Source organism: Osmerus eperlanus, chromosome 5 (assembly GCF_963692335.1).
Source record: "Osmerus eperlanus chromosome 5, fOsmEpe2.1, whole genome shotgun sequence".
Lineage (NCBI taxonomy): Eukaryota > Metazoa > Chordata > Actinopteri > Osmeriformes > Osmeridae > Osmerus > Osmerus eperlanus.
The window spans coordinates 15,410,317-15,425,241 of NC_085022.1; the positions used below are offsets into that span (position 1 = coordinate 15,410,317).

General features: G+C 47.2%; 1 protein-coding gene across 5 annotated transcripts in view; it reads right to left on the reverse strand.

Annotated features, from left to right (window-relative positions):
- Window positions 1-14,925, reverse strand: part of ptprz1a (protein tyrosine phosphatase receptor type Z1a) — a 45,793-nt gene that overhangs the window by 10,678 nt on the left and 20,190 nt on the right. For 2 of the 5 annotated variants that reach the window (XM_062461903.1, XM_062461902.1), the window contains exons 4-13: window positions 14,605-14,756; window positions 13,976-14,071; window positions 11,986-12,052; window positions 11,569-11,726; window positions 9,857-10,007; window positions 7,398-7,582; window positions 6,941-7,067; window positions 4,941-4,981; window positions 2,228-4,469; window positions 872-1,010 (exon numbers count right to left, since the gene is read on the reverse strand). In XM_062461903.1, coding sequence (XP_062317887.1) covers window positions 872-1,010; window positions 2,228-4,469; window positions 4,941-4,981; window positions 6,941-7,067; window positions 7,398-7,582; window positions 9,857-10,007; window positions 11,569-11,726; window positions 11,986-12,052; window positions 13,976-14,071; window positions 14,605-14,756 — 3,358 coding nt within the window. The remainder of the gene's footprint in view (window positions 1-871; window positions 1,011-2,227; window positions 4,470-4,940; window positions 4,982-6,940; window positions 7,068-7,397; window positions 7,583-9,856; window positions 10,008-11,568; window positions 11,727-11,985; window positions 12,053-13,975; window positions 14,072-14,604; window positions 14,757-14,925) is intronic. The other 3 variants (XM_062461904.1, XM_062461905.1, XM_062461907.1) reach the window with 3 other exon arrangements.

Here is a 14,925-nt window from a genome sequence, read left to right on the forward strand (position 1 = left end):
GTCACTACAACGTGTCAATGATTGGATTTCTGGAATTTATCATTTCTCAGTTCCAGTAGTCAATTCCCCATCCCAGTAAAGAGGCATCATCAGAAAAGCCCCAAGTCAGAACTTTATACTAAAAGCCTAATTGAAAAATTTAAATCACAATCTAACAATAAAAAAATAAGGTATTAACACGAATTAAGTGTGAGACCAGTGTTAAAAGCCAATTTAGGCCCTAGCTTTCAGCACAGTGAATGAGGGTGCATGCATGTGTGGCATTTTTCTCCGGGAAGATTGGGCCATGTCTGGGGAGATTAAATCTCATGGACAATTATGGCTTAACAAAACAGACCTTTGACACATCCCCTCCACTGCCCCCATGACCCCCCAAAGCATTCTCCAGAACGCGCGTGGCAGATTAACCCTAACAACATGTCAGGTATCAGCCTCACTGGGTCTGGTGGAGCGAGTCCTTAAGGGAAGACCAGAACCCTATCAATGCCGAAAAGAAGACGTTTGTAAAAGCTTAAGCCTTTAGGAAGATTATACACAAGGAGCATCAAGATTATGCATCAAGGAGGTGGCTCTGGCCACGGAAGTCCGGGAGGAGCTCAGGACTCCTGTGTTATGGCACATTGTCAGCATGTATTTGTTGATGCTTTTGACGACTCCACTCGGAGATATGAAATCTGCCATCCCCAATGTTATGCAGATCCCTGTTTAATCCCTGTTTTCTAACCCTGTTTAATCTTCTTTTATTAGTTACCTAAAAATGTTGACATTCAACTGCCTCTGCTATTTCCGCTATAACCCACTGAACTCTTGAGCTCCAACTGCACCATGAGCAATGCGATCACCAGACCCGAGTTCCCCGTCTTGGTCCTACCTCCAGTAGATCAGGATGCCCACCAGGATGACCAGGCCCAGGAAGGTGAAGGTGGAGACCACAGCCAGGGGCACCACAGCCTTCTGCTCCTTCTCCCGGGCTGAGCCCACCCTGGACTCGTGGCTGCTGTTACTGGCCTCTGTGTAGAGGTGGAGGCAGGGGGGCAAGGGTCAGGGGTCACACCCAAAAGCAATAATATTACGTGGTCCACACGCAGACGCAGGTGGTCTCTCACACAGCTTTTACACATCTAACACACACTTACAGCGCACGGACACAAGGCACTCTTACACGATGAGAAAAATGAACAAAATACTCAGTCATCCACCACTACTTGCATGCGAAAGCAAGGGTCTACCATGCAGCATGCATACGTAATGCATCCTGATACAGGCCATAATGCGTGCATGCAGAATCTGTGCCAGATGGTGTTCCTCGGTGTCCTGACTATCATTTGCAAACCAGTGAGGAAACTAATCTTACCATGGGCATAAACGCATCAAACCTACCTTTGTGTTTGAGCGCGAGATGAATGTTGAATATATAAACTTGGGGATCAACTTTGCATTCCTAAAATACAGTGCATCACAGCTGTGGTGTCCTCATACATTCACACACATTGCTGGTGATGGATGGCAAAGAATAGAAGCAGATCCCGCTAAAGGATTTTGGTGTCTAATGTACATATAGATGTGCTAAAAGGTTATTCAAGACTGGAGCACACTCTTTTGAGTACACGTAATTATGTAATTCAGGAAGCGATGGAACTGGCACTAAATGTAAGCTTTCCAAAATAGATAGTTGAGGTATAAAACCTTAAAGAATGTGTACAAATGGCACAATTACATTTCTTTCCTAAGGTATTTCAAATGAAACACCTCAAGGTCAGAAATGGTTTAGTTTTGAATTGAAAAATCGTATTAATCAAGGAATCCGTGCTGAAATGCTTGTTGCCTTGACATTGGTAGGTAGTCTGCAGGGAGACAAAGATAATTGCTGCCACCTGCTGGTTATGAAGCGCTACTGCTGGCTGAAGTTCAAATATACAATTGACTGTTGTTTTGGGGTATAGTGTTGGCGTGATGTTTGTTTGAGTTATGGTGAGGTTCTCTCAAGGCCCCCCTCAAAATGTACCATTGACTGTGAAAATGCACACTCAGACACACACACACTTAAATGATGACATTTTAGTTTTTCGCAAACAGGTGGGTAGGTTAGTCAACTCTTTTGGTGAATCCTCAAGCCTCTTCCTGTTTCCTTTGGATCATGGGAGGAGTCGTTTTCCCGTCAGTAACACACTCTGCCCCTGCAGGTTGCGCAGACAAAATTCCGCCCTCCGATGGGAGGGCCCTTTACCTTCGACAGGATCCTCCTCAGAGTCTCTCTCTGTGCGCTCGGGAATACTGAAGTCGGAAGATGTCTCGTTGTCGTACGGGCTCTCGCCCTGCCCCGAGCCGCTCTCTTCCTCCCCACCTAGCGACCATGGCGTGGCCGAAGTTACCATGGAAACGCTCACCGTGGTGCCGCCCCTCTCTGTGGCGACGGCGCTGCCGCTCTCTGTGGCGACTGCGCTGCCGCTTTCGGTGTCGAAATAGAACGCGGAGGAGCGCTCGTCGCCGTCGTCGGGGGTGACCGGGGACGTCTCCGTGGTGAGCGAGGGGGCGGTGACGGAGGGCGCGACCCCGGTCGAGTACGGGAGCGCGCCATCGCCAGACGCTGAACTTTGAACTCTGTCCCACTCCTGATCTAGTAGGCTCTCCTGAGACTCGCCGAACAAGGCCGAGCCAGAGGCGCTAGCGCCATCTGTACTCGGGCCGTCGAGGGTGAGGTTGGGAGTGGGGGTGGAGGTAGGGGGGGAGGCCGTGGGTGTGGAGGGGGTGAGGGTTCGGGACGAGTCAGACGTGGAGAATCTGACGTCCTCGGACCCAGATGCCGTGGCTGCAACAGAAACGGGCACGTCACTACGGGAACCGTAGAAAGGGGGGTGGGAAAGGGAGGAGGAAGGGGGAGGAGAGACACCCCTATGAGAGGAGAAGAGAGGCTGGTCTACTGACAGGCCGTCGGAGGAAGAGCCTGCCACAGGCGGAGAGAGGAGGTCATCTAAGTAGCTACTGGAGCCCGAGGGAAGCCCACTGCTAGAGTAGATCTCTAGGCTAGCCGTGCCCCGGGCGGACGAGGGCAACGGGAGGTGAGGCGAGGCATGCAACCACGATGACGGCGTCGAAGGTTCCAGAGAGCAGGTGCACATGGCATCCACGCCACTAGCTAACAGATACCCGTCACCGCTGGCACCAGAGAGAAACGAGTCGACCGCGCCCCCGGTCGCGTAAGGGTAGTCCTCGAGCCCGCCGGAGAGAGGGTCTCCGAGGCCAGGGGTGGCTCCGGAGAGGGACAGGTCACTAGACAGAAGAGCCGAAGGCTGGAGGGTGGGGTCGAGGACGGACAGAGAGGCTGCTGCAGACAGAGATCTAGAGAGGTCGGAAGGGTCCCAAACGGATTCAGACGACTTGACGGCGGATGAGGCGGGGTCAGGCAGGGTTCGGAGGGGAGGGGTATCGGTAAACATAGGGGGGGGGTCACCCGATGAGGTCACTGACGAGGAACCATCACCACCATCACCGCTATCACCATCATCATCAAACCCAACACCACCAGAGAGGACCTTGTGGGTCTCCCAGCCAGACAGGGGGTGCCAGGGGTGAGGGAGGGCAGAAGGGATAGGGTTGTGGGAGGGTAACTCGGGGGTGGGAGCGGCAAGGGAGTGGTCACCACTAGACGACAGTACGGTAGCGGCATGCGGGGGGTCCCGAGCAGGGGAGGGCACAGACGACACAGGTCTAGACGAGGGGGGAGGGGCATGCAGGCAGGCAGCGGGGGCGTTGCCGGGGTCACTGGGGTCCATGGTGCCACACACGAGGGAGGAGGATGGGACAACAGAGGGACGCTCACCGTTGAACACCGGCTGAGTGGTCTGCGAGAGAATGCCGCCAAAGGGCGAGGCGGTGGTGGTGGGTGAAACAAAGGGCATGCTGGGACTTGTAGGCCTCAGTGGCACGCCCTGAGAGAAAGAGGAGGCGGAGGTGGCTGCCGGCAGGCTTTCCACAAGAGGTGTTGGATCTGTGGCCTCGCTGCTCGCGTCTCCGGCGATGGTAACGGGTCGGGCCGCCGCTCTGACCTTCTCCACCCCGGACGGGGACGTCAGGGTGGAAACGGCGCGAGATGGCCCTGTCGTAGCGGTTGTTCTGTACATGGGAGTAGTGCTGCTGAAGCCCCCCCGGCTGGAGGGAGGACGGGTGCTGACCCCGCCTCTTCTGCCAGGGCCAGGTGGGGTGGTGCCTCTGCTTGGCTCTGTGGAGGTCGTCCGTTGCTTTACACTTGGTTCCGTGGAGGTCCGGGCTTGATCGGGCTGGTGGGGCTTGAAGGCAGATTCTGTGGTTTTCTTGAGGGAAGATTCTGCGGTGGTTGTGATACCGGAGAAGATGCGGTTTGGTGGATGTGTAGTCGGACGAGTCGTCGTGGGGGTGGTGGAGGTCAAGTCCATGTCATTGTCTTGGTTACTTCCTGGTACGGCCAAAGAAGGGTTTGACCAACTGTCGTCCTGTTAAGGAGTTAAGGAATAAAGGAAACGCTTTTAAATCATAAGCAAAAACTTGCAGGACACTCATGTTCTAAAAACTCAATTGCATTTATGGATGAATCAGAAGCCATCAGGCTTCTGAATGGACAGTGATACACCCACCACTTTCTCCCTAGCCACTTTACACACTGTCACTCAACTACTGGTTGCATATCAGCAATATTGCACTAATTGTTGCCTCACTTGTCTTTAGGTTAGTATAGGTTTATAAGGTTATGTGTATTAAAAGTTTAGTATACTATTGTATATTATTTTGTATATTTAAGTGGTTTATTATATTTTTTTCATATCATAGGTGTAATCTATGTTCAGAGTACGTATGTCATGTTATGCCAGGTTTCTTTGCGTTGTCATAAGAATTTCAGTGCCCAGTTTGTGTTGTTCTGTGCATCTGACAATAAAAGACTTGAATTTGAATGGACTGATCCTTACCTCCTCTTCAAATTCAGTTGAATCTAGGTTTGGGTAAGCCTCTGAAAATAAGCAAGAGTTTGAAAATTTGAGATACTTTGCTAACAAAATTGCAATAATACATTAAAACCGAATTGTACCAAATTGATATTAATACAGCATTCCATCACCATAACTGGTGCTACCATAGGTGAAAATGATCATAAACTGTGTTGCAAAAAGAACAGAACACATTTTATAGAAGTTACTTGTTGAAGTTCCCAATTACATTATCTCAACGATAATAGGTTAAACAGAAAATGCATAGGAAAACCAGAGGGAAAGGTGCCTGAAAATCGGTCAAATTAAACATGAAAACCATTCTGTGTACAACATCTTCATTGCAATGTTTTGAGCAATTAAGTGTATACTATTAAAGTCACAGACTAGTCTTCAGGAAAGGCCTTTTGACAAGTCCACCTGGAGCTTGATATCCACCAAAGGTTCTCTGGTGATCCACAGTATCTGCATTAAATATGCAGAATCTTCTGACCAAAGACAACCCCAGATTCCAAATATTTGTGAATGTTATTGCCATTGCTGGTTTAACACAGTGAGAGAACAGGTGAGAAAAAAAAAACCACAAAAAAACCTTAGTAGTAGTAGTAGTATTTCAATCTGTTTGTTTGGGTCAAAAACACAAAAGGAAGTACTTGTGAGAAGTGTAAACACACTGACATGCGCACACACACACACACACACACTGTAGTATCGCTTTTGGGATGTTAGGAGTCTCCCCCCATGCACCTGGTAGATTCTCAACACACAAACACATCCACAGATACAAGGGTTGTGGGGACAATGGGGCCTCTTACCTGAGTGGGGCTAAGTTACACATCATGGAGGCCAGATCAGACTGGTTTGTGAAGCATGAGGTGAGTTTTTAAAAAGTTAAATGGAGAGGGAATGGGTGAGTGAACATATAAACCAGGGTCCACAAATGATCTGATGGTAGTTGTATGGTCGCTACACAGACTTTACCACAGTACAAGTTTGTTGCTATCACAACTTGTTCAGTCACACAACTGTCAAATCATTTCAGTGCAAAAGCGCATTCATGCATACTGAAATATGATGCAGAGCATTTTTAGCAAGTCACAATAGTTTATTATCAACTTTAGTCAGCAAATACAGAGATACCAACATTACCGTTCCAGTGCACGTCATAAATGCTGCACACATGCAAACATTCTCTTACTGTGATAGCTGGAGAGGGTGCAAAAACAAAGATGTCGGCTTTGTCTTTTTTGTGAAATGGGGACACAGGAAATGACCCTTGACCTCAAACCAAACATGTTCTTTCCACATCTCAGGAATATAGAAAAAATCACATTTAAGAGGAAGATACAGAGGAAAGCACATAGAAACAGTTTCGCTGTAGATGAGAGTAGAACACATAGTATGTTAAACACGTGCATTTAACACTGAAAAGACAAGCGAGGAGAACATGATAGGAGAGGAAATGGACGGAGATTTGGGTCCTAAAATGGCAAATTCCTGTCATTCATTGGAAGGATGTTGGAGTGGAACCTACAGCAATCATGATTCAGTCAGTATGACATCCAAGATGGTTCCATCGGCATGCCGACACTTTATAACATTGGTGAGAGGAAGATGTTTGCCTTGGCTTTGATGTTTTTATGGTTTGAAAGAGTTTTCTTATTTGGAGGGTGAGCGATCTCAAAGAAAGATATAAATTACTATATTTGAGAGACTATCGGAGAGATCTGTGGGGACTTTTGAATTAGTACACAGTAACCAGATGACAACCTAGCCAACTAGCTAATGCTGTAGCAAACTCTGGGTTTGAAGTCATCTGAACACCTGGTTGTATTTTTGAAAGACACAGAAAAAGACACAGCTAACTGGTTTGCAAAAGATCAGCCTACTGAGCTACATATTAGGTATGGTGTCTCTGCGGGGGGTACAACTCTAGACACGGCCTGGGCTGACACGGGAGGGACGGGCACGGTCGCTCTTACCGGGGTCGTCGATGGGCATGTCGACCGTCAGCTGGTCACTCACACGGCCGTACAGACCGTTGGTGCATACCGCCACCACCTGGACCACGTAGCTGGTGTTGGCCAGCAGGTCCTGGAGGATCGCCCCCTAGTGGACAGAGGAAGGATAACAAGACGTTCAGGAGAGAAAAGAGTGGAGGAGAAGCCCTGTGGTCGTCTTTGTATTGTCCTATTGATTTGTTGTGTGTATCCTGCCATCTGTCCACTTACCACCACAACCAGAGTATTGTGGTGCTATGGGTGATGGTTTTATCAAAAATCCTGAACATGAAACAATGCGTGTAACCTCAGAGGGGGACTAAAAGCTAGTTCAATGTTCATTCAAATTCAACTTGATCTCTGACCCATCACCCAACCCACAGTAGCTATTCCAATGTCCCTTCACACCACCAACCAACCACCACCAGCTCGCCCTCACCACATCCTGGTCCCCATCAGTCAGGTACTGGAAGGCGGGTGTGTCCTCCCCAGGGGCCAGCCGGTAGGTGACCGAGTACTTCTCGATCCCGGCGTCGTACACAGCCCGCGGCCGCTCCCACATCACCAGCAGGCTGGTGTAGTTGTGTGGAATCGCCTCCACGTTCTCGGGCTCGGAGCTGCAGACTAAGAGAAAGAAGGGAGGGAGGTAAAAAGTGGGAGAGCGAGGTGAGGGGGTGGATTGATGGAAAGGCCAGCATCTGAGAGACCAGATGGACACGGTAAGCCCATAAGGTGAGATGCAAGAGATTCTTGATTCAAAATCCAAACAGAAGGACGGAATGTTGAGGACCACGCTGTTTGGCAGCGTACAACCTCAGGATCAGGTACATTACTCTGGAATACTGCCCACTTCTAAACAGACACACTGAAAACAATTACACGTCCGTCAAAACGATGTTTACCACTCTTGTTCCTCGTGACCTATCATTTTGAGTGTTCAAAGTTCACCATCCCAGATTAGTGCCCCAGAGATAATGCAGATCCGACACAGAGACACTGTGGGACACTCTGGGATTAACTCAGATTAAGGGGGACACTGAGCCCTGGATCAATAGAAATTTGACGTGAAACAATTGTCAGGGAATGACGTCTAAGCCACTGACACACATCCTCCTGGGCTAAGTCGCACGCTCAGAAATCCCTGACCCGATTTATCCTCTTAGAGCCGGACACAAAGTCAAGGGTTCAGAGGGCTTGATGTCGGGTGGAGGGTGAGTTCATGCTTTGCCAAATAATCAACAATCATTTAATCTGGTTTACAACGTCCTCTGCATTGAAAGGCTTCATTCTAAGAAAGATGGAGAAGTCGAGAGAAGCTTAAACAAGTAAAGTACTAATGCCACTTTTTCAACACAAGAGGGCAGACTGACAGCAAGATCATTCTAGAAGGAGAACCCTCCAACTCCCAGGTTCAACAAGTTCTACATGCCCTCCATGCGAGGAGTGCTGATTATACAAAACAATAAAACCAATAACACTTTAGAAATAATCGAATAAATTATTATGTAATCCGAGTATGATCGAAAGTTCTATGCAATAGCAGTTCTCAATGGTCCAATTCCCATCACATCAAATGTTTACAACAGAAAATGATACAGCACAGTATGCTAGTGCATGTATGATGAAAGCCAATTGACCCCAAAAAATAAACCCAGACAGTATTTTACATCAAATAAAATATGCATCAAAATCTCATCCTACAAGGTGGGCAGACTCCCAAAAAGGTTACCCATCAACAGCCAAGAACACAGAGTAAAACATTTGCCCAATGCTTAAAATTGAGAAAAACATATCACACATGCAAAGATGCTAACAATCACAGTTAGTCATATCAATAAAAACGTGTGCAGATACATATTAACATAAAATCAAGAACATGCACATAGGAGTTCTAAAAGACACTTATTGTGCTTTTTTGCTGTTAATTTCACTTAACTGTAACAACTACAGTATGCTGACTACCAAAAGTTATATGGCCAGCCACAAGGCATGGTTAAGTATTATAATTTAAAGTCCTGATGAAGAATGATGTCTATCCAGTTAACCTGTCAAACCATGGAGTCACAAAGAATGAGTTGCACAGCCATACGTGTGAAGTGACTGTGTGCCTGTTAGTGTGTAGAACTACTGTCTGTGTACAGTAGAACCACTGTGTGTGCGTGTCATGCACAATTATTGGCCCAGCTGACCTTTGTGTGATGCCTGCAATGAGCAGCGTCAAAGCTGCCCCCAGCGAAAGGGTTCCTAAAATAGAGCATCATCGTTGCCGTGATAGCAGGCTACTTCACAGATGGGTTACCAGTGCAGTGCTATCCCCTTGTGTTTCGACAGCTCCCCCATTGGAAAGTTTTATAGGTCAGCAAAGTGTCACAAAGATATTTTGGTATGCTTACAATCCAAGATTTATTTCCCTTCACTTGAAACTGAATGTTTACGCAGTCTACTGTTCCTTAACGTCAGTTGCTTAGATGTGATAGATTAACAGAATAGGCTACATCTTCAAGGTTTATGCTGTCAATCCTGTTTAGGATTTGCATGGTGTTGATTATAAAACCACATTCTGCCAATTTTAAATCTGATTAATAACAACCGACTTATGATCACAACATGTATATATCTACTATTGCAGTGCACACAAGATTTAATTAGGCTAATCATTATCAACTTATTCCTTGAATATTTAGGTCAGTTTAGTTCTGCAATTGAAGCCTTCAATCACGTTTGAAATCAGGTACCATTTATGTCAAAGAGGGGACAACTCTCCTTGTGGGCAACAATTGAACAGTTATTCACAAACGGCACTGGGCTAGCTAATATGTCAGCCATAAAATAGAGCCGGCTACTGTAGCTAAAGTGCGTTCTCCTGGTGGGCAGGAAGGTAGCAGAGTGGGTACGTACTGGGTGTGAGGACCTCCTCTGTGCCGGTGTAGGAGGAGAACACCTGCCCCATGAAGTCCTGCTGCTGCTCCCGGTAGTTGTTCTGCAGGTAGTCCATCAGCATCACGTAGCCCGCCTGCTGCATGGTCATCACCTCACAGAACATCTCCAGCTGTAGGAACACAAGGAGACACCGTTAGAACCTGCACGAGGTCCCGTCCAGCATATTACAACATCCAGCACTGGAGATCAAGATATTTTCTTTAACATGTTTTTTTATTTTACATGTGATTTTGCAACAAAGTCAGTTTACCAGCTTAGAGAAAGAAGACACATTTACTTATTTTTGGCCCACCTTAACTTGATTCATTTCATGGATGTGTTACTGTAGGACCGATCGTTTTGCTGCAGGAAACCTCACTGAATTGATAAATAAATGAGGTTGTATATGAACCTATATTGGCTAATAGTGCAATGCTTTCACTGACTCCTTCATCAGTGAGGAGACAGTCCTCACACTGGAAAAACCCTCCCTCTCACAGACATACATTCCCACGCACACTCACAAGACCCACACTGGCAGTAATCAACCTCAGCTGCTAACACAAATACACCTGGACCTGTTCCTCTACTTCACTTGATTGCGCAACACTATAGTACACAGCTTATCCTGTGACTCAAAGCTCGTAGACATCAACCACCTCTCCACAATAACCATTAAAAGTGTGACTTGAGAGAAATACACCCGAGTCCAGTATATAACGCTAGTTTGTGCATGTTGTGACAGGACTAGCTTGCTAAATCCTTATTGCTGCACGACAGGGATGCAAATGTGTATACTGATCTAGTTCACTGTAGGACTTGCTAGTGATTAGCTTGTTCATCTTCTCTTGATGTGCTTCTGATCAGTCTCTGCGATATTTATGTATGTAGGATGAATCCCATTCTATAATCATGAGTTAAATAATAAGTAAGCACACATTTAGCAATATTATGATTTTGTCATTCAGACTGTAAGTCGTACTATGGTCTTCCAAAAGACACCAATTCTACACAAAAGCCGAACTCATTAATAAATACATTAGTCTTGTGAAACTTGAAAGGTTTTTCTGTTACCCGCCCACAAAGAAAGAAAGAACGATCGAGGTAAACACGATGCTTTTCTAAATGGAAACATGTTTGTGAGGCTTGAGTGACAGATGAGTTTTCAGCCGACCAAATACCTTGTGTTCACCCCAGAGGGTACGTTTGATTGACGGGTACCTACAAGCTGTCGCTGAATCAAACAAATATCAGCCCTTGAAAGCCTTCACTCTGGCTAACCTGAACCACATGGTATGTGTGCATGCCATCGCTCTCCTCAGTTTTTCATTATCCCCATCTTTATCTCTCTTTCTCACACACATCAAAAAATAAAAAAGTTGCGTGCACTCATTCTTTGTCACACACGCACACAGACTAACTGATATGCACATAATAGCATAGACTTGCTCAGACGTGTACAAACCAACCCTATGCAATGGCGCTGTACCCTATGTGAGCTGGGCCATAAATTAAAAACGCCCAAACCCCTCCCAGCCACTCTGAAAGACAAGCTGTCAGCCCCTGCTGGATGAATGGGATGACAGGGAGGGCCCCTGTCATCCTAATTGCCTTCACACACACACACACGCCTACCAATCATTCCCAAACTGTCTGCACAGTACACAATACCAAACAGCAACGACACACACCTGTGCGTCAGAGATGGCCACAGTGTTCTTAAAGACGATCCACTCCACAGTCTCGGTGCACGGCGGGGTGGTAAGGGAGCCATTGTAGGTGAAGTACTTGGCCGTGGAGTTTGGCAGCAGGCCCTGGAGGACAAAGGGGTCCACTGGTCCACTCTTACCTGGAAGAGAGCAGGGGGAGGAAAGAACAATGGTTGATGGCAAAAATAGGAGGTGATAAATTGGGGAGGTAGATATTTGGTAGGGGGGAGAGCGAATGTGAGCGTTTAGGAGGTGGCGTTTGAAGGTGCAGAAATCGCAAATGTATTATTCGAATTTATGCAATTGTTTTGGTTATGTATAGCCAGATTTATGGCAACGCTTTCGAAAAATTAAGCTCGGTTGAATCGTGGATCCAATATGGTAAAAAATGGGTTTTACCGTATCGGCTAACAGTGTTGACTCCATCGATGATGGCCATGTAGTTCTCATTGTCCTCTATGCTGGTCTGTGAGAAGGGAAAGAAGGTGTGTTAGAAACAGTATAGGGTTTCTTATGGGAAAATCAAGATTTTACAAATGCTTTACTGGGAGTGTATTGTAGCAACAGTTGTTTATGTATATGAGAGAGAGGGAGAGGAGAGCGAGCGGGCGAGCAACAGAGTGTGTGTAAACGAAAGGAGACCAAAAACGAAAATTAAGGAAGACTAGGCACCATGGAATGATGGGTGGGCTTACTATGTCAGTGTTCCAGGTTTTCATTTCGCTTCGGTGACAGCCAACACACACAGGCCTACACTAACTAGAGAGGTGGGTGGAATCTCTGACAAACAAACAAACCAAGCCATTATGGAATTTAAAAAAGCTGCTACGTGATATAGCTGGTGGTCACACTGAGCGGAATGTCTTGACTTGGTGAATACAAGTCTTTAGAAACATGCAGTCTCCATTAATAACAGGGGCGTTTGATTGGGTTGTCAAAACAAGTCACCGGAGCTTTAAGCAAGCCTGACAGGACGACGACTGAAAAACGTCAACATTCCCTATCATCAGTTCGGCTAGACAGTTGGTAAATTCACAGTGACATAGTCACACAACAAATGGCTTTGGTAAGGTCAGCTAATGTGTTATATGATGTGTTGAACCTAGTTATTCATAATATTGATAGGCATGGTGTCTATTTTCTTGTTTATCTTTTTTAGTTTGACAACTGTCTGACAACTGTCCATAACGTAGGCCTACTGCATTATGATCTTCAGCCTGTCTTGACATAAAAACACTGCCTCTTATGAACAGCGGTGTGACCCAGAGCTCTGTGGACCATGTCTAACTCCTCTGTAATCTCTCCTAAAACGGGTGCTGGAGGTAATCTGGTTCTCCGTCCTGTCCCCCCTGATTTGGGGGCTTGGGTGGAGGAGGGTTGCCTGACGGCATGTGGGATAATCTCTTCTCAGTCACACACATTGCTGTGTCCACAGGCATAGGCTCGCATGCACGCACACACTTTCTATGCAATGGCAAAACTCGCATGCACAAACCTCCATTTGTATGAAGCAACGGGAGGTTTTCTTGGGTTTAAACAATGTGGAATTTGTTCAGATGGGCCGTTGTCCACCACAATAGACAGGGTCAAACTCGTCTCACCCTGTCTCGCTTCTCCCCCTCCCATCCTTTCTCACAGCTTCCATTTCTGTCTGTGTCTCTGTCTGTGTCTCTGTCTGTGTCTCTGTCTGTGTCTCTGTCTGTGTCTCTGTCTGTGTCTCTGTCTGTGTCTCTGTCTGTGTCTCTGTCTGTGTCTCTGTCTGTGTCTCTGTCTGTGTCTCTGTCTGTGTCTCTGTCTGTGTCTCTGTCTGTGTCTCTGTCTGTGTCTCTGTCTGTGTCTCTGTCTGTGTCTCTGTCTGTGTCTCTGTCTGTGTCTCTGTCTGTGTCTCTGTCTCTGTCGGTGTCTCTGTCGGTGTCTCTGTCGGTGTCTCTGTCGGTGTCTCTGTCGGTGTCTCTGTCGGTGTCTCTGTCGGTGTCTCTGTCGGTGTCTCTGTCGGTGTCTCTGTCGGTGTCTCTGTCGGTGTCTCTGTCGGTGTCTCCCCTTCTCTCACACGTTAAAACTGCACTTCACTTATCCCAGTTCCTGACATACCTGTCTGACAGACTCATTTATGACGCCCACTCCACCCAACTCTACCTTGCTCCTCAACCCCACACTGCAGCAGCATACCACGTTCACACTGCCCTAGGCTGTCACAACAGCCTACTACCGAGGTTTACACCAACACACCCCGTCAGTCAACACGCCTACAAGAGTTTGCATAAAACACACAAGGACACACTCACAAGCAGCTCGCAACTGCATCTAGAGCGGGCTGGTTCTTGGCCGTACTCCAGGGAAAACCGACGCACACTCACTCGTCAGATCATGAAGAGAAAGGGAAGTGTACCTCAAACAGCACGGCGAGAGCTGTGAGCCTCCCGCCCTCCTTGATGGCCTGGTCGATGGACTCAAAGCGAAGCGCTTCGTAACAGTAGATCTGCATCTGGAAAACACAGAGAAGTAAGGATGTTACGAGTCGACCCTGTCGTCTATATGGTTCCCATAAGAGTAGACAGAACACAGGCTGGAGGACGCAGGACATGGCAGTTAGTCTGGAAACGGAACAGGCCGCTATATTCTCATCTACTTCTCCTTGTGATCAACATGTGTCAGCTTGGTGAACACTTTTGTTCTGTACTGTAACCCTGCGGAATCATTTTGAACTCCCCCACGCAATTACTCAAAGTCACTTTCCCCCCCAAAAAGGTGATTAGGCCCAATTCCAGACTAAACAGAACCTTGAATGCAGGTCCCCCTTTGCAAAGACTTGAGTCTAAAAAAGAGGATTAAACTCATGGCTATGATCATTGAATATGACTGTCCATTGACTTGACAGTATGTCATGCATGTGTAATGTAAGGAGACTGGAAAAGAGGTTCGAATCCATCCATCATAAGGAGGGGGGTTTTAATCTGTACTGCAACAGTTTGAATGTTTGAGCTGGAGGTTCTGAAGGCGATGATCCCAGCGTCTTACCTCCAGGGGGTACCCGACTCCTCCGAGGCCGTGTTCGGAGCCCTCGGACGAGGCGTTGCAGCGGCCCCAGTGGAAGGTGATCCGGCCCACCTTGAACCTAGACCGCAGCCCCCCTCCGCTGATGTAAAACTCCCCGTCTACATTGACCGCCACTGCAGGGAGAGACACCCAACAGGGGGGGGGGTCAAGTGAACCCATAATCCCACCCAGGGAAGGCATATTCATTTCACATGCACGCACTAAAAAAGGACGCACATCTACGACCCTTTCAGACGCGCACACGCAAGAATTGGGAACAGACAAGATCAAACAGTATGACTC